The sequence below is a fragment of the Talpa europaea genome (assembly GCF_964194135.1).
Source record: "Talpa europaea genome assembly, chromosome: 9".
Classification (NCBI taxonomy): Eukaryota; Metazoa; Chordata; class Mammalia; order Eulipotyphla; family Talpidae; genus Talpa; species Talpa europaea.
In genome coordinates, this window is record NC_140076.1 from 18,506,199 (window position 1) to 18,525,705 (window position 19,507).

General features: G+C 39.1%; 1 protein-coding gene across 4 annotated transcripts; it reads right to left on the reverse strand.

The window, feature by feature from the left end:
- Window positions 1-10,009: 10,009 nt before the first annotated feature.
- PTP4A2 (protein tyrosine phosphatase 4A2) lies at window positions 10,010-19,265 on the reverse strand (the record flags this gene model as incomplete). 4 transcript variants are annotated; one of them, XM_084241537.1, is made up of 5 exons in its annotated part: window positions 10,010-10,590; window positions 11,553-11,627; window positions 13,816-13,907; window positions 17,084-17,176; window positions 19,170-19,265. In XM_084241537.1, the coding sequence occupies 5 exons, from the start codon at window positions 19,263-19,265 to the stop codon at window positions 10,482-10,484; spliced, it is 465 nt and encodes a 154-aa protein (XP_084097663.1). In that variant the 3' UTR covers window positions 10,010-10,481. The 4 variants fall into 4 exon arrangements, with proteins under 4 accessions (XP_084097663.1, XP_084097662.1, XP_084097665.1 ...); XM_084241536.1 differs by having other exon boundaries at window positions 13,816-13,946; XM_084241539.1 differs by lacking the exon at window positions 17,084-17,176 and having other exon boundaries at window positions 13,816-13,946.
- Window positions 19,266-19,507: the final 242 nt, after the last annotated feature.

Sequence of the window (19,507 nt, forward strand, 5' to 3'; positions counted from 1 at the left end):
GAACTCCAGATTGAGTGACAGGGAGGGTGGCAGAGAACAACAGCAATGAGGGGCAGTGTTGTGACAGACGGAGAGTAAACTGTCTGGAACTGGTATTACCCAAGGGCAAAGGAGCAATGGTCTGAATGGACATGGCCCTCATCTCCCACTGGCTTCTGGGTACATGGGTCATGGGATGATGAATAGTCTCCACATATGAGGTCTCAGAGAAAGCAGTGGTCTCAGTGGAAAATTTGATTTCAGTTAATAACAATAATCTCCACTTACTGAATGCAAAGGGGGTATGGTACATTGACATGATCAGAGTTTCTGAGTTAGATAATTCAGGTTAGCTTTCTGCCTCTGGAACCTACTAGACATTTCAGGTTAGTGATACTTGGGCAAGCTACTTACCCTCTCTGAGCTTTCATGTCCCAATCTGTAAAATGGAGGTATCACCTCCCATTCAAAAATAACATTAAAAGCACTAAGCACAGTGTCTAATACATAGTAAACTTCCAAATAAATTGTAAGCAAAAGGGCAAGCTACATAATTACACAATTATAATTATTCACTGGGGTGAGGAGGAGAGGTGAAAAAAATACATTATAACATTACATCAGTTGTTCCTGATTGTCAGCTCAATGAGGGTTTTTTTTCTTCACTTACTCTGTATTTCCCAAAACCTCTACCAGGAGAGCCTATGTTTACTTTCATTCTGCTGGGGCGGGTTGGGGGGGATAAATGTGTGAATATATATATATATATATATATATATATATATATATATATATACACACACACACACACATATACATACATACATACATACTTTTTAAAGCAAGGAGGATGCATAGAAGGAAAATCTTCATTAAAAAGAAAAAAGGACGGGGCCTTCCTGGTGGCGCAAGGGGTTAAGACACAACCTATGAAGCTGTCTGCTGCTTCTGCAGCACGAGTTTGATCCTCCGACCAGGGAGCAATCCACATGATGCAGCAGACCTCTCCTGTCTCGCCCACTGCTCCCCTCAGCAGTGTATTTCAGTCAATTTGCCTGTTCTATTCCCCACTCTGTCTCTGGTGAATCCTCTCACCTCCCACACCTCTTGCCTGTACCTCAGCTCTTGTATGCATAAATAAATAAATCTTTTTTTTTTTTTTTTAAAAAGGCCAGTATTGTCTCATGACTTGTAAAAATTAAAGTCTCATGTAGTACACAGAAGCCAATCACCTGGGCAAATTACTGCAAAGGACAGAAAAAGCACTTGCAGAATTCAGCTCTTCCAAGTCATCCTTTTTCATCATTAAAAAAATTGATAAGTCCAAAGGCTGTCTCCTCTTTCTTACTTTCTGTCTCATTCTGTGATTTTTAGATTTCAAGAGAGCTTGCAGTAATGAATAAAGGTGCTATAAATTAATCTAAACATGATTCAGATCTTTAATTTATGTGTTCATTAAAATTTTACCTGTTATCAATCTTAGGGTTCCAGGTGTTAATGGCAATTCTAAATGAAAGTCAAATAAAATCATTTGCATAAAAGCATTAGAGGATGATTAATTGGTATTTTCATGTAGCTGTGATCTATTCGGCACTTCTATAGCTGAAAAAAATTTTATGAAAACATTTATCTATGCTAATCCTCATGGAATTGCAAAACATCCTCCCGTTTTCCAAGTACTCAGCAACATTTATAGCATTTCACTACTGGGGTCACATTTCATAGTTTCTGATTTTAACAGGCATTACAATTGTGCACCCTTGGAAAATTAGGCTGATTTCCACACCATTCCTTGAATATTTATATGCTCTGTTCCAATAGGAAGATAGAGATTAAATCAACTTGTGTTCATAAATTCCCAATTGTGTGTTTTAGCATGATTTGGAGAATATATTCCAATTTCAAGAGGCTTGAGGTACCCGAAAAAATAAGGCACAGGGCTTAGGTAGAAAAGTGTTTCAGAAAAATGATTTATCTATGCTAAATAAAAGCTGTAGTGCTGGCAGCTCAGATCCGGTTACGATTGCTAAAGCATGTCCAGGCTGGTTATCTAATAGTTCTGCAGGAATTTAGGCCATGCATTAATGCACTGAAAATAAAATCAATTTGAAAATTTCTTAAATCAAATACTAATCCTGGAGTAATACTCAATGTGCAGGAGAACCAGCCAACAGCAATAGGAAGCCAATTATAAACTATAAAATACTCTGCTCAGATATCCTGGTTTGTTACTGGCAGGGCCCATTACACACAGTTGGCCTAAGTTAAATCCACTGACAAGACAAGAATCACTGTACATGCACACATTGTACCACACACGCTTTTACATACACACACACACACTTAACATAAAGATGTAGCTTCACAGGGACTTGAGTGCAAAAATCCACGCTACATCTTGAACATAAACATCTTCCCAATTGACTTCCCAATCAAGCAGTTAAGTACCAATTCTAGAATCAGACAGGTCTGGATTCAAATACTGGCCCACAGATTTATGGTCAACTAATCTTTGACAAAGGAGCAAAGACTATGCATTGGAGCAAAGAAAGTTTGTTCAATAAATGGTGCTGGGAAAACTGGGTCGCTACATGCAAAAGAATGAAGCTTGACCACTACCTCACACCATATACAAAAATCAACTCAAAATGGATTAAAGAACTAGACATAAGACCTGAAACCATAAAATACATAGAAGGAAATATAGGCGAAACACTACGTGATTTGCATATCAAAGACATCTTTACAGACACATCACCCAAAGCAGTGATAGTGAAGGCAAAGATCAACAGCTGGGACTACATCAAATTAAAGAGCTTCTGCACAGCAAAAGAGACAATAACAAAAACAAAGAGAAACCCCACCAACTGGGAGAACATTTTTGCACACAACACTAATGATAAAGGACTGATCACAAAAATCTGCAAAGAGCTGATGAGACTCAACAACAACAAAGAAAATAATCCAGTCAAAAAATGGACAGAGGAACTAAAAAGAAACTTCTCTGAAGAGGAAATGCGAATGGCCAACAGGCATATGAAAAAATGTTCAACATCACTTGCAATCAGGGAAATGCAAATCAAAACTACCATGAGATACCATCTCACACCAGTGAGAATGGCACATATTAAAAAAAATAGCAACAACAAATGTTGGCGAGGGTGTGGAGAAAAAGGAACTCTCCTGCACTGCTGGTGGGAGTGCAAACTGGTCCAACCACTATGGAGAGCTGTGTGGAGATTTCTGGACCTACTAAACATAGAGCTTCCACAGGACCCAGCAATTCCACTCCTAGGTATTTACCCAAAGAACACAGAAACATCAATTCCAAAGAACACCTGCACCCCTATGTTTATAGCAGCACTGTTTACAATAGCTAAGCTTTGGAAACAGCCCAAATGCCCAAAAATAGATGACTGGATCAAGAAGATGTGGTACATATATACCATGGAATATTACTCAGCATTCAAAAAAGATAAACACATGCAATTTGCAGCAACATGGATGACGCTGGAAGGGATCATGCTCAGTGAAATAAGCCAAAAAGAAAAAGAAAAATACCGGATGGTCTCACTCATAGCAGGGATCTAGAAAACTTAAATAAGGGACCAGGAAAATGAATAACTATAAGAAAGTGAAAATCAAAATCAACAAAAACTATGAACCAGAGACACTTTTTGGGGGATGGGGGGCGGGAGGGGAGGGATTGGGGTCAGAATGGGGGGATTGCAATTGTATGGGGAATATAAAAATAAAATTTATTAATTAAAAAAAAAAAAAACACTGGACACTGCTTCGGGTGAGGTAAAAGGCCATTTTTGGCCTCAGTGACTTTTTGTTTTTCCCTGGTTTATTAAATAAACCCCATGATTGTTGTTCTCTGAAAAAAAAAAAAATTTAAAAAATTAAAAAAAAAAATACTGGCCCACCCACCTCTTTATTATTTTACTTTTCAGTTTCTTCCTCTTTACAGTGGGATCAGCGATTAGTGAAAGCCTCTGAAGATTAAAAGAGATAATGCATGCAAAATCTGAGTACAACCATACTCGGCAGATCTTGGCTAGTGTCATCCCCTGGTTCCTCCATCTTCTCACTGCCCCAACCCCAAAATAGCAAAGGAGGAAAAGGTACTACATTGCTGTCGCACTTGCCAGTGAGTTCTTCCAGAGTGGTTGGCGAGATTGCAAGCATGAGATATTCTAATTGTTTTCATTTGCATATCTCATCTACAGAAAAGAATCAGAGGTGGGGGTGGTTTTACAAACCTTTCCCATCGCCAGATATTCTAGTGGATATAAATTAATCCCTTGAAATGTAAATACAGATATAGAGCACTTCAGCTCCGGTGGCTGAAAGAAAGCATAGTCTTCCCCTCTGTTCCTCTTCCACCCCCTCAGTTCCACCCCCAAATTGAGGCCCCAGTACTTCTGGCCTACTGCAAGCCATCATCAGCCCACCATCCATAAGTGGTCTCTCAGCTTCCACTCTCTCCAATTTTTTCTCACTCATTCAGCTATTGTTTACTGCGTGCATAGTAAAAATCAACAACTGGGTTTACCTAACAGGTAACATCTTGATAACCATTTTGAACACAGATGTGACTGTAATCGCTGTTTACCAACCTGCAGAGACTCCCCATCGCATTTCCCATTGAATTGGGGGGTTCCCAACTCTAGACTCGGATTCAGAATAGCCGCGGGTGGTGCCTGAACATGGATATTTTGAAGCAGCCATGTAGTTGGGGCTGATGTTTCCTTCAGACTGAGAAACAAGGAGGCAAACTTCCAAATTTCACGCAATAATAATACATGATGCTGTCTGCAATGTGACCCCAGCCTTTCTAGCCTCACCAAATCTACCTAATTTGGTCTCTTAAAATGTATCTTGCCCACATTTACCTTCCCTCCTTGGTATGTTTTAGCCACACCACCCACACTGCTGTTTCTGAAAATACTGAGTTTAAGTTCACATACTGTTATACAAACTGCTTAGAATGTGCTTCCATAGCCTTCATGTGCATAGTAGGCCCTTTTTCCCCTTCCTCAGACCTTCCCTGAGCATTCCATCTAACTCCATCCATAATCCCAGTTACTAGCCCTTACTAGCTCTATTTTCTTCTTGGCTTCAGCAAAATCAGTTTTGATAAATGCACTACTTATGGCTGTAGCTGTTTATTTTTAGGCTTCTCCACTAGAACTTAAGCCCTGTGAGGGCAGTTGTGCTTGCCATTATATTCTTCGTGCCTCCACTAGTATGTAGCATGTGGCAAGAGTATTACTTACTGAACAAATCACTCTTCCTCTAGGTACTTCTGTCACAGCACTTAACATGTTACTTTGTATAATGCCTTCAAATGGACTCAAAACTATTTCCAAGCAAGGGACATAGAAGGGGCAGAAACCAATAAAAGAACTCCAGGGGCAGGCATATGGCTGGACCGCATGGGAAAGTGGAACTTGAAATATGGCTGAAGACAAGCTATTTCCTTGTCTCTCCATTTTGCTTCCCTAGGCTTCTACTCCATGCCCCTCCCTCTGTCCTTTGTTCATCCCATTTATTTGCAATGCACACAAAGCCCTTACCTACTTTACTTTCAGTATTCAGCACAGAAAGGGACATGTTAATAACCAACATGCGCGGGCCTCCCTGGTGGCACAGGCGGTTGAGCAATGTACTGTGAAGCTGCTGCAGCCTCTGCAGCACCGGTTCAAAGCCCACATGGTGAGGCAGACCTCTCCTGTCTGGCCCGCTGCTCCCCTCAGCAGTGTACTTCAGGTCGATCTGCCTGTTTTGTTACCCCCTCTGTCTCTGGTGAATCCTCTCACCCTCCCACGCATCTGGCCTGTACCCCGGTTCTTGTATAAATAAATCTTTAAAAAAATAAATAAAAATAACCAACATGCGCACTGACTCAACTGGCTCCTCACAGAATGTCCCTCAGCTGAAACTAAGAATCTCTGGCAACTGATTAGCTTTGGGTCAACTGTCTACCTCTGATCCACATCAACTGTGGTCTTTGGCATGGAGAGGAGGTGTGAGGAGGGAGTATCTAGTTCAATCCCTAGTCTGATGACACCAAAAGTCTGTATTTGCTTTCTATTGCTGCTGTAACAAATTAACACAAACAGTGGCTCAATGTAACATTACCTTACAGTTCTGTAGAAGCCCATATAAAACTAAAAACAAGGTGTTGGCAGAGAGAGTTCCTTTCTGGAGATAAGTTTCCTTGACTTTTCCCGGTTCTAGAGGCTCCCTTCCTCTATCTTCCAAACCAGCAACACCCCATCTCTCCAAACGTTCTCCTGGCTACATCTCCGACTCAAAGAAAGGTTCTGTTTTTAAGGACCCATGCAGGAAGCCACATCAGGCCCATCCAGAGAACCCAGAAAAATCTCCCCATCTCAAGATCTGTAATTACAGCCACAAAGTCCCTTTTGCTGTATAGGGCAAAATATTCACAGGTTGGGAACTCCCTGGTGATGCAGGGTTGAAAGCGCTATCAAGCTATTGCCAGCCACTGCAGGGAGTAACCCACGTGGGGCAGCAGGCCTCTCCTGTCTCGCCTGCTGCTCCCCTCAGCAGTGTATTTCAGTCGATCTGTCCGTTCTGCTCCCCATTCTCTAAGTGAATCTTCTCATCCCACATCTCTCTGGCTTACACCCCAGTTCTTGTATGCATAAATAAATGTCGTTAAAAAATACATATTCACAGGTTATAGGGGTTTAGAACGTAAACATTTTATAGGAGTGGGCATTATTCTGCCTACACAGTAAATGAACATTTCAAAGAGGAATGAACATGTGTCGTATGTTGACATGCCACACATGCCAGAGGGAGGGGCAGGGAGTTTTGGACTGAGTATAGCCCATGGACTATACCGCCATGGGAGTTCTGACACTCTCAGTTTGAGGAGTCAAAATCCTCACTGGAGAAAGTGAGATAGATAATTCTTTGGAGTTTTACTATAAAGAACAGAGAAAGTGTATGGGGTCAACTTTTAAGATGGAAGAGCAGCCTATTTGTAACCTGATGGGAGTGCTCTAGAAAGGAAAAAAAGCTAATGGACAGTAGGAAGAACAGTTAAACCTGGACCTTTTGAATAGGTAAGGGATAGAATCTAGAACACCGGTGGAAGAGCTTGCCTTAAGTACGGTAAGGACAATCTACCAACAGTAACTGGAGGTAAGAGAATACAATTGTGCATACACAAGTAGGTAAGTATGTAATGGCAGGAGGCTGTGGAAATGTCCTTGTTTCTATTTTCTAAGTTTTTAAAAAAAAAAGTTATAAGCTTAGAGTGAGGATAGGAAAGGTGTTAAAGAGTTTTCAAGGAAAATGAAAGTATAAATCAGATGTAGAACTGTCTGAAGATACTAAGGCCTACTTAAGGACATGACTTTAAACACAGATTGCGTTAACATATTCAGCTGCCTAAGTGTGTAAATGCAGAGAAAGTAACACACTGAATTTAATTAAAAATGGAGTTTAGTCAGTCAAGGATAATGAAGACAAGGTCAAAACAATTTACTACGTAGCCAAGAGTGAGTGAGAGAGAGGCCCACAGAATAGAATCTAAGGTGGGAAATGAAGCAGAGGTGGTAAAGACAGGTAAGACAAGCCACTCACTGTTTCTGTATCTATACATCCAGGCATTCTAGACAGAGTACCTCTAAATTGGGATTCATGTCTTACCTTACTACCTTAGTATATAGATTTGTTATCTGAATGGATGGAGGCAGTTGCTTAACCCACAGTTTAAGAGAAATTTCCCACCCAACTCCTCCCATAAAATTCCTCCTTCCTTGTTAAGAGTTCAAGTTACAATGCTTCACCAAAACCTATAGTATAAATAAATCCTTTGAAATGAGGCAAAATGTTGAATTCCTACAGTGCTGTATGTCCAACAACATTATCAGAAAATGTACCAGATGTAACCCAACTACAGTTAAGGTTGCCCTTATGATCACCTACCTGGATGGCACGAAATCTTTGAACTTCCCAACCTCTAATTATTTCACCTCCTTGCAGTAATTAGCAGGACCCAAAATAGGCCTTGAGAATACCAAGTTTTCTAAGAAGACAAATGAAACTCAACCTGGGAGTGAAGAACAAATGCACAAAGAGCATGTAAAATATGTTTTATTGTTCTTTAAAAGGGTTCAGGGTTTGGTTTTAAATCAGGCTGCACACCTTTTATCAGTCTGACATCTGTCTCACCATGTCAAACTGGCTTCAGTTAGCAATACTTCATTAAATCCAAAAGAAAAAAAAAACTTTAATTTTAAGGGGAAAAATCCAGTTCTGAAAATAATTAACATTAGTCTGTAATTTGAAACAAACTGAAGGCCTAATGTTTCATGTTGCTTTATACACCCTTTTCCTCATACAGAACCAGGAATGTAATTTTCCTAACTCAGGCAGGCACTGATACTGGTGGACATGGCATGGGCATGCATGCACACACGTGCACACACATACACACTTCTCTCTCCTCCTTCCTCTCTTTCTCTCCCCCCAAGCAACAAAAATCAGAGCACGTCAAGAGGAAATAAGGTTGTTGTGGTATTGATCAAAATTCTTGGGAGTCAGTCTGAGCTTAGAGGTTATGCATTATGATCTTGAGCCTATGTTAAAGGAACCTATAGTCATGTTCTGAAATAAAGAATTTTGGATAGTACCATCATTTTTCACTTTAAAATCCTAGAAGCAATTTCAAAAAGCATTATTTTGTTTTCTTTTCCGGGATAGGGGAAAGAGAGAATGTACAGAATTTCACTGAGTTAAAATTCAAAACAACTCCAGCATAGGAAATAGGCAGTTCACATAGCCAGCCAATGTCTGAGGTATCATGAGTGTGAGACAAGGTCCTGGTCCATTCCTACTGGCCTAGCTCATTTAAACAAAATGGGAAGTCTATGGCTCTGCACAGCAAATTCCAGCAGGATAAGATGACCCTAAGCCTTTATTCAAATCCTTAGAAGCAGACCACTATTAAGTATATAATATTTAGACAGAGTGCTAGAGTCCCTGATGGTGTCCTTCACCTGTTTTGTCAATGCAGCCCAATCACAGCTGCCTTCTGCAAAAGACCAGAACAGCTTTTCTAAATCAGCACATTGAACCCAGCAAAGAATATGCGAGAGCGATAATACACCACTTCACTAGTAAAGCAGTCCCTTTGCTACTCACTGGGTTGCTCTCTCTTCTATCCTGTTATGGCCTGTGGACACATACTCACTAGGCATTGTTGGTTTTGAACCAGCGATTTTTTTTTTTAAATCTTATAAAGAAACTATTAAGAAAATAACAAGGCAATCAGTGGTTAAACTGAACTGTACAGGTAAGGGGGCAGTTTAGAAAATACCCATCACAGGCATTTCTCAGGTCCAAAATATTGTGTCTTTCTGCTACTCCTTTTACCATTCTTGAAGAATTCAGAATATAAGCAAGTTCTAAAATAAAAAAATTTAACAGCATTCTCTGACATCACTGGATAAAAATCAGAGTAATGCTACAGCCCACAATTCTTTAAGATGTAGAGCATGTGCTCTCTGCCTGGACATACCTTTAATGATGGCCTGGTGTAATCCCCCTTCAGAAAACAAAAGTTTAAAAAAAAAGTTTCTGGGATACCCACTAAACTTCATTGGTTAGAAAAGAGAAGAACTCGACTCTCAGCTAAGTTCATTGAGAAGAGAGACTCCTCTTAAAATGCCACTTTCCCACTAATTTACCAAAACACAGGTCTTGGCTACTTTGCCTAATGTTGAACAGGGTTTTCAAGAAAAGAAACTAACATGAATACCCTATCAATAAAGACTAAAACCAACCTGGATCATATAATATATATATGCCACTGCTCTTTTTTTTTTTTCTTTTTCTTTTTTCTTTTTTTTTTTTCCTAAAAGTGCCCAGGTGGGCTTAAGGCTGCCAAACTGCACACACATCTATAGCAACAAGGGCTTCTCCTATTCCACCTACAACTTGTATGAAGGGGAAAAAAGAGGGATGGTAAAAGAAAAGTAGAGGAGAAAAATATACAACCCACCCCCTCCCCCCCAAAACAAGGTAAGGAAAGAAGTCTCACAACAGGGAGATCTATGTGCCAAGCATAATGGAAGAGTGTGCTCCCCAAACAGATGGTTTTGCACAGGCTAATGTTCTGCTGGTTTTCCTTAAAGACCTATTTTGAAACAGTTAAAAAAGACAGGAGATTCTGAAATAATTCAATCTTGAAATTCAAAATCTAACACTAGGAGCAAAATCACCCTTCACTGAATTAATCCCTTTTTTTCTTTCTTTTTTTTCTTAAACATTTTATTCATTGTTATAGAGGGATTTTCTTTTTTGTTTGCTTTTTTCCAATCATTAGGAGAGTGGTTGAGGAGTACTGAATCCATCACTACTTTGATGACACAGTTAAGATTCCAGATTCACATTTCCAGGTACCAAGAGTTCCCTCTAAATGCCACAATCAAGTCAGCCTTCGATTACATTTCTTTCTACTGAACACAGCAATGCCCATTGGTATCTCTGAAGCGTAATCGCATCTTAGGTCGATATTTCTCCAGGTAAAGCAGCTGTTTGGAATTGAACGCTCCCCTTCTTTTTCTGAAAATATAAGAACGGTAAACTTTATCATGTAAAAAGAGAGTTGCCAGAATCACTGAAATGCATTATTTATGGTCTCAGGCTTTTCTAACTCACACAGTTGAAAACTAGCATAGTTCCCTGATGACATCACTTCTTACTGAAAGGGATGAGTTGAAACATGAACTTTCTGTGCCTTCCTAAAAGGAATACACGAATTTTCTTAACTGATTCTCATTAGATATTAATCATGTAATAAAGTTCAGTTTGTCCAGGGATATCTGACCATACTCTTCCCAATTAGTTTACTATCTTCTTCAGATTAAGGTAGAGAGTATTTAGGATGAATGAGCAAGTATTTAGATGAAGCAGGCACAGATGGGCTTCTGTGAAATGTTACCTTTCTAGAGCTGCTACCATACTTTTCATGCCCTCCATCATAAATCATCTTTTCCCCCCCTTTTTTTAAAGGAAAGGTTGAAAGGGAAAAGGTGAGACAGTAATTGCCAAAGAATTCTGGACAACAAAATAACAGTACACATTATTCCAGACTGTTGCCAACATTTTTCCTGGACACTACCATTCTGATTTTGTCCCTAAACAGGTCATTTAAGTGTCTGGCTCCTCTAAATTCTTCCATACCTCTTGATCAGAGATTTGCATTTGGACATCCATTAAAAGAGACTCTGAGACTCTACTACCTACATAATTACTTTAAAGATTCCTAGATATTCAAGTAATATACTGGATATATTCTGCAATATCTAAATTTGCCACATACATTAGAAAATCAATTTTGGAGTTACCATTATTACTGTATCTTTATCCCTTGGTCTTTCTGATCTCTTTAGTCAAACAATATTGTAAGCCAAATATAGCAAACTACTACTACTCTGTTCTACAAATGGATACTTCCCATAATTCCTTTCTTTTGCATGATCTTGCTTAATATGTATTTCCAATCATTAAAACTTCATACTCACTGTCTTATGAACTGAACTGCATCTTCGTACTTCATTCCACATTCAATCAAAGCAAGTGCAACCAGCACAGGTGCCCTGCAGAGAGAAACGCATCTGTAAATATCCACAGGTTTTCAGAATTAAAGCATTTTTTTTTAATCCAGGATAATACATCTTGAATTTTTTCCTTTTTCCTACATACTATCTGCTACTTTCCATTGTCTTAAAAATACCTGTAGCATTACAGCTTCTATAATACCTATTTTCAGCACAGCACAAAATCCTAAATCTTTAAGAGAACTCTACTCTTTAAAACATCACAATATATGAAATTTTCACATCAAAAACAATTTATCACAGTGAAATAAAATGTTCAAATGTATTATCTAGGAAGAATATCTCAGTAATTTTTGCTACAAATCAATTTTAATATCATTCTCATCAACTATTTAAAAGGTTCTGGACTTCTTCAACAAAGTTCTTTTCCTGAGTTAAGACTGTCAGAGGTTAGGGCCTTCCCGGTGGCGCAGCGGTTGAGCGCTGGGTTGCGAAGCTCCCTGCGGCCTCTGCGGCGCCAGTTCGATCCCCGGCTGCTCCCCGCCCACCGGAGGAGGGTCCCACATGGCGCGCAGACCTCTCCTGCCGCCCGCTGCTCCCCTCAGCAGTGTATTTCAGTCAGTCTGCCTGTTCTGCTCCCCGCTCTGGCTCTGGTGAATTCTCTCACCCTCCCACACTTCTGACTGTACCCAGTGCATGTATAAACAAACAAACAAAACAAATAAATAAATAAATAAATAAATAAAATACGTGCCTCTTTAAAAAAAAAAAAAAAAAAAAAAAAAGACTGTCAGAGGTTAGAATATACATTTTTGTAATCTAACAAATCTACAGGGCACCAACTCTGGACTAGCTAAACAAGAGTAGTTATTAGTTATAAAATTACCCCAAGTCAAGTTAGAACACTATCTTTACCCTTCAAGTTAGGAACTGACTGAAACTTCTGACCCTGAAGAAAAAACTACTAAACTGGAGGGGCAGAGGGAAGAAGCAACCAAAGAGCTGAGCAGATGTAACATCCTGAGTCACCACCACCTTGAGGCAACAGCAGTCTGCACTAATGTTTTCAGTTCTAGTGCACATCATAAATTGGCATTTAAATTTGCTTTTAATGAGAGGGTTGCAACACCATTCCAAGCAATGCTGAAAGAAAAGTCTTCAAATCAAAGTCAATTTTCATTCTCCATACATCTCCTTTCAGGAGTTTAAAGTTCAGCCATCTGCTCTCCTGATACTAACTTCCTTCAGCTCATCCAAAATTAACAATGTATAGAATGTTAAAAAATCTAAAAGTTACTTTAATTTTGCTGCCCATTTCAAAGGTTTGAGCTTTTGATAACTTTAAATTAAAATGTGGAGAAACAGAAAACATACTGAATTAAGGTTGCATTCTAACTCAAAGACAATTATATAAATCAATCTTAAAACAATTTCTGAACCAGATTCAGACAACCAATGAAACACAAAAAACTGTTGTAAGAGGGCCTCCCTGGTGGCGCAAGGGGTTAAGCACAGCGCTGTGAAGCTGTTTGCAGCCTCTGCAGTGCAAGTTCAATCGCTGGCCAGAGAACTACCCACATGGCACTCAGACATTTCCTGACTCGCCCGCTGCTCCCCTCAGCAGTGTACTTCGGTCTATCTGTCTCGTCTGTTCCCCATTCTGTCTCTGGTGAATCCGCTCGTCTCCCACACCGCTGGCCTGTACCCCAGTTCTTGTATGCATAAATAAATCTTTTTAAAAAATCATTTTAAAAAATTAAAAAAACTGTTGTAAGAAATCATTATAGCCGTTTTTGCTCTTACTTCCTTTCCTTTCATATCGTTTAAAATTTAGTATAAGGCCTCCCTGGTGGCGCAAGGGGTTAAGATGCAACCTATGAAGCTGTTCGCAGCCTCTGCAGCACAAGTTCAATCCCTGGGCTGGCCATGGAGCAACCCACATGGTGCAGCAGACCGCTATTGACTCACCCGTTGCTCCCCTCAGCGGTGTGCTTCGGTCAATCTGCCTGTTCTGTTCCCCACTCTGTCTCTGGTGAATGTTCTCACCCACCCCACACACACCTCTGGCCTGTACCTCAGCTCTTTTATGCATAAATAAATCTTAATAATAATAATAATAATAATAAAAAATTTAGTATAATAAATGCAAGTTTCTATCAAAGTGAAATTCTCTATTGGCTCACTCAGGCATGATAATGAATTCACAGGTAAAAGGGTAAAATCTTACCTTCCTAATCCTGCAACACAATGCACTGCAACACAGCAACCAGGTTCTTCCCGAAATTTGGTTTTTAATAGGTTTAACCAATCATCTACTATCTGGTTAGGAGGTGGTGCTCCATCATCAAATGGCCAATCCTGGGGAAAAAAAGATCTTTTACATTAAATTGCTTTTTTCCCCAAGATTAATATCCTAATGCAGAACAGCTGCATATTACATAGAGTAGGTCTAAATGAACTAATCTAACTATATATACTTACTCTAATTAACACAATTCTGAACACTGCTGAAAAATGACCCTAGATGACTTAGCCTTCTCAATGAAATACAGTGTCATAAGTGTCTGATTTTACCTTATGGAAATCTCTTATCAGAGTGTTAAGTCAGTGGATGTTCTTCAAATATTTTGTCTGAATATAGTAATAAGATGTAACAGAGAAAACGTAATTAATGCTAAAACAAAGAGATACCTATAAGTAATTTTTAAAAGTCCACTCTGACAAAGAAATATACCAACTGATGTCTCTGAAATGCAAAAACATACTAGAGAAAAGGAGAAAAGTGAAAAAGCATTAAATTAATTCTGCAGTCATTATTGGCAGCAGTAGACACTTCATGTAGCCCATTAGCCATGACAGTACATTATGTGATTAGTCAACTATACCACGTAATTAAAGGGCTACCAGGTTATTATGTCACTACAGAGTCTAACCGTAAATAACAGTAAAACTTTAATCCTAAGTACTTTAGTCAAGAGTTTACTTCCTCTAATAATCCCTAAAATGCAACTAATTAAGGAATAATAAGAAACATGCTTCACTTAATCTTTTCTTTGCATGAACTGTCTTCCCAACTACAGACTAATGCAATACAGAACAGTTTCTATCAAAAAACCATTCAAGTAATAGTTTAAAAGCATATGAACTTCAAACTGACATAGCTGAAACCATTAGTGTTGTCCACTGTGCCTCAGATTTGCCACAAGCACTCATCAAAGAACTGAAAGGTCTTATTTGGGGAGATAGCCTCTGATGAAATATTTCAAATGCTCATCAACTAGCAAAAAGTAAATTAACAACCCATCTTAAGGGCCTCCCCGGTGGCACAGCGGTTGAGCACTGGGTTGTGAAGCTGCCCGCAGCCTCTGCAGCGCCGGTTCGATCCCCGGCCTCCAGACAAGGGTCCCACATGGCGCGCAGACCTCTCCTGCCACCCGCTGCTCCCCTCAGCAGTGTACTTCGTCAGTGTGCCTGTTCCGCTCTCTGCTCTGGCTCTGGTGAATTCTCTCACCCTCCCATGCTTCTGACTGTACTCAGTGCTTGTATAAATAAATAAACAATCTTAAAAAAAAAAAAAAATCTTAAAATCTGTCTGGGAAAAGGAAAGAAATTCCAAGCTTAATTCTAATTTTTTTTTCAGTTTAAGACCCTAATTTTATCTGATCACAAACTATTTAAGACAAAACAAAACAAAAGCCTAGATTTAAAGTCCTAGAATAAATCCTAGACCTACTATTATCTTCTACAAAATAGTTCAAGTTCTTTCTTTCATTTCTATGTTGTAAAGGTTTACCAACATTACTGATTCAGAGAGACTCCAGTCACTCACAGTTCACTTTCTCACTCTGCCATCTGTCAAAACACACTGATTTCTCATCTATCAACTAACTATACAATACAAGAAAAAGGAATTTGTATTCACCCTATTTTCAGAAGTTAAAAAAAATTTTTTTTTAACATAGAGCTGTATTTTACATGTTTATACTTATCCCCAAGGGACTTTCACCCAAGGGACCTTTAAAGTCATATAGAAATGGGGAAACAAGCAAATTACTATACCTTGCTTGCTATACTATTAAAATATATTTTTAAAAAATGGGGTTTGGGGCCTCCCCGGTGGCGCAGCGGTTGAGCGCTGGGCTGCGAAGCTGCCCGCAGCCTCTGCAGCACCGGTTCGATCCCCGGCTGCCGAACGAGGGTCCCACATGGCGCGCAGCAGACCTCTCCTGCCGCCCGCTGCTCCCCTCAGCAGTGTACTTCGTCACTCTGCCTGTTCTGCTCCCCGCTCTGGCTCTGGTGAATTCTCTCACCCTCCCATGCTTCTGACTGTACCCAGTGCTTGTATAAATAAATAAATAAATAAATAAATAAATAAATAAATAAATAAATAAATAAATAAATAAATAAATAAATAAATCTTTAAAAAAAAAAAGGGGGGGTTTGGTTATTTAGCTTTTGTCTTCACCAAAGTGGAAGTGAGGAAATTTTATGGAGCAGATATGAAACAGCTTCCTTAACAACAAGCATATTTCTTTTCATGAACGGTCTTCCAAACTACTGACAAATCCAGTAACAAAACTACCTCTTAGTAAGAAACAGAAATATATTCTTTTATTCTTATATCTTTTATATTATTACTTTCTTCCTACTCAACTACAGTTCTCTTCCTATACTGTCTTCCCACAATTAAATCAAATGATCTAATGAAGACTCTTTTAAAGACTTTTTCTAGATTAACTGGTATATATGAAATGTTTGAGTAAAGAAAACTATAAGAGGTTTAAAAAGAAAAAGAGATCTATAAGACATCTATAACTACAAAGTCATTTCACTACAGACTCTTGCAGCTTAGACAATTATTTAGGAAAAAATGTATAAATTTTTACCTAATTGGAGGCTCTTGTTTCCAATAATGAAACAGAGTATTTAGGAGCTAAGTAGGAATTCAACTTAAATTAACTCCAATCACATAATGTTCAAACTGGACTATGAAAGACATCTGATCACACAAAAGCTGCTTAGATCTCTACCAAACAGTGTCTGAAACTGTGATGGTTACTCTGGGCCAAGATGCCCAGTCTCCCTTTTCCTTCCTATCCTCTCTTCCCACCTTTCTACTCTCCACAAATTTTCAAAAAAATATTAAGTAACTAATATTTTCTCACAAAGTAGAGTATTTCCATGTGACTTAAGAATGTCTGATGGAAATTACTTTTAAAGTCAAACCAGCAGCCTAGAAACAAAAATTAAATACTGCATTAATTTTCCTAAAGAAAACAAAATGCAATTTTCCATTTTCCTGAAATAAATGTACACTAAATTTTGCTTCCTAATTGTTGAAAATAGCCTGCATATAGATTTTAAAGGCACAATGGACAAAATCTAAAGAAAATTTTCAAGATTGCTATGAATACTGTTTTTCCTATTATAAGCTCACAAATATCTGTTTGAAAGATACAACTTGTCTGGTGAAAATTAAAACACTACACACTCACTAGAACGTGGATTCCTTCTTTTTCTACTGGAGCTTTATCATATGTAGCATCACAAACTCGAACCAATGTTGTCACTCCATACTTCTTAAGTTCCTTTAAAGAAAAATATAAGGAAAGTTGCTTCTATAATCTGCACCCAAAGCTTTTAAAATACACTATCATAAACTGAAACAATGAGACGTTATTCCTAGACAAAGATCAAAATTATTCACAACTGGAGAACTGTGGCAACTTATATATAGATGTTCTCAAACTTTTCAGTGGAGGCATCAATAATTCACCTTTCTAGAGAGCAATTTGGTAGCATAAACACAAGAACTTTAAAAGTACATTCTTTAACCTAGAAATTCTGGGAACATTTTTCCTCCCCTTCCTCACACTCACCCCATTTTCTTCTGGGAATCTGATAACAAGATAAGTAAAGATATACACAAAGATTTAAGTCCCAACAAGTTCAGCATCGCTGTTTGAAATGGTGAAAAGCTGGAAACATTAATGGTGCAAAACCAGAAGAATGGTTGAAGAAAGTGTGGGACATCTAAACAATAGAATACTATCACAGCTATTAAAATAATACTGGGGCCTCCCTTGCGGCTCAAGGGGTTAAGCACAGCACTGTGAAGCTATCTGCACCCTTTACAGCACAAGTTCAACCCCCAGCCTGCCAGGGAGTTGCCCCATATGGCACTGCAGACCTCCTGTCTCGCTTGCTGCTCCCCTCAGCCGTGTATTTCAGTCCATCTGCCTATTATGTTCCCCACTCTGTCTCTGGTGAATCTTCTCACCCGCCGTACCTCTGGCCTATACCGCAGTTCTTGTATGCATAAATAATCTTTTTTAAAAATTAAAATAATACTAAGGGGGCCTCCCTGGTGGTGGGGCGGTTAAAGTCTCAGCACTATCAAGCTATCGCTAGCCACCGTGGCATGAGTTCGATCCCTGGCCAGGCAGCTAACCCACATGGTGCAGCAGACATCTGTCTCGCCCACTGCTCCCCTCAGGAGTGTATTTTCGTAGACCCGCCAGTTCTGTTCCCCACTCTGTCTCTGTTGAATCCGCTCAACCCCCACACCTCTGGCCTACACCCCAGCTCTTGTATGCATATAAAAATTAAAATTAAAATAAAATGAAATTACATTGAGACTGAACAACCTAGGAATGATTTAAAAGCTCACATTCCAATGTTTGTCGAATATAGTTTCTCTATTACCCCCCCCCCAAAAAAAAAAGATAACTCTGACATAAAAATGCTCTTCTTAAGTTTCTGGACCCTTATATATGATGATGACTACTATTGTGAAGTAGTTGTAAATACCTTTTCACCAAAAATGGTTAGGTATTTCAGAGAGACAATTCTACCATGTACTGCGAGGGTACCTTTAGGCAAATCACTAAATAGTTCTGAACCCCATTTTTTCCTCATCTGTAAGGAGATAATGATGGTACCTATATTTCATAGGGTTACTGTAAGGAGTAAATGGCATAATGCGTAAAATTGCTTATTGTAATGCTCGGCACTAAATGTGAATCATTTTTATTATTGAAATATGACAAAAGGGGCCTCCCCTGGTGGTGCAGCAGTTGAGCGCTGGGCTGCGAAGCTGCCCGCAGCCTCTGCAGCACCGGTTCGATCCCCGGCTGCCGGCGAGGGTCCCACATGGCACGCAGACCTCTTCTGCCGCGCCCGCTGCTCCCCTCAGCAGTGTATTTCATCTCTCTGCCTGTTCTGTTCCCCACTCTGGCTCTGGTGAATTCTCTCACCCTCCTGCACTTCTGACTGTACCCAGTGCTTGTATAAATAAATAAATAAATCTTTAAAAAAAAAAAAAAGACAAAAGGACTGATATGTAGTATAAAAACAAAGTATGACATAATCCACAAGACCTCCCCAAATTCCATAAATATTCTTTAAAAAGCTGTTGTAACTATTTCAACCCAGTTCAAACAGACTGGTAGAATGAACATCCAGACTTCAAACACAGAAATAAATGGCTTTGTGATGAGAGATTTCTTTATAATGGTATTAATTGTTAATAGGATATTACCTAAGAATCAATCCAAAAAGTAGATTATGATACAATCTTACCTCTGTGAACTTGTTGAGGGTAGCATTGGTAGGGTTGTGAGTTATCAGAAAACGCATGTTCTCATAGGAGATCTCCACAGGGGCTGGACGGTTCATTATGGTAAAAAGTGTGAGCGTGCGTGTGTGAGTGTGATGGGAAAATGAAAAAAAAAAAATCAATAAATCTTGAAATGTTTCACAGCAGAAAACATTAAAAAGACCACTAAAATGCCTATTATCGATCAGTGTTTTCTCTATTCAACTTGTTTATTCCTTAAGAAGCTTCTCTCTTCAAGATAAGCAGAAGTACTTAGAATCCACTTGAATCCAAATTCAACTTGGGGCCTCAATGGCTGCAG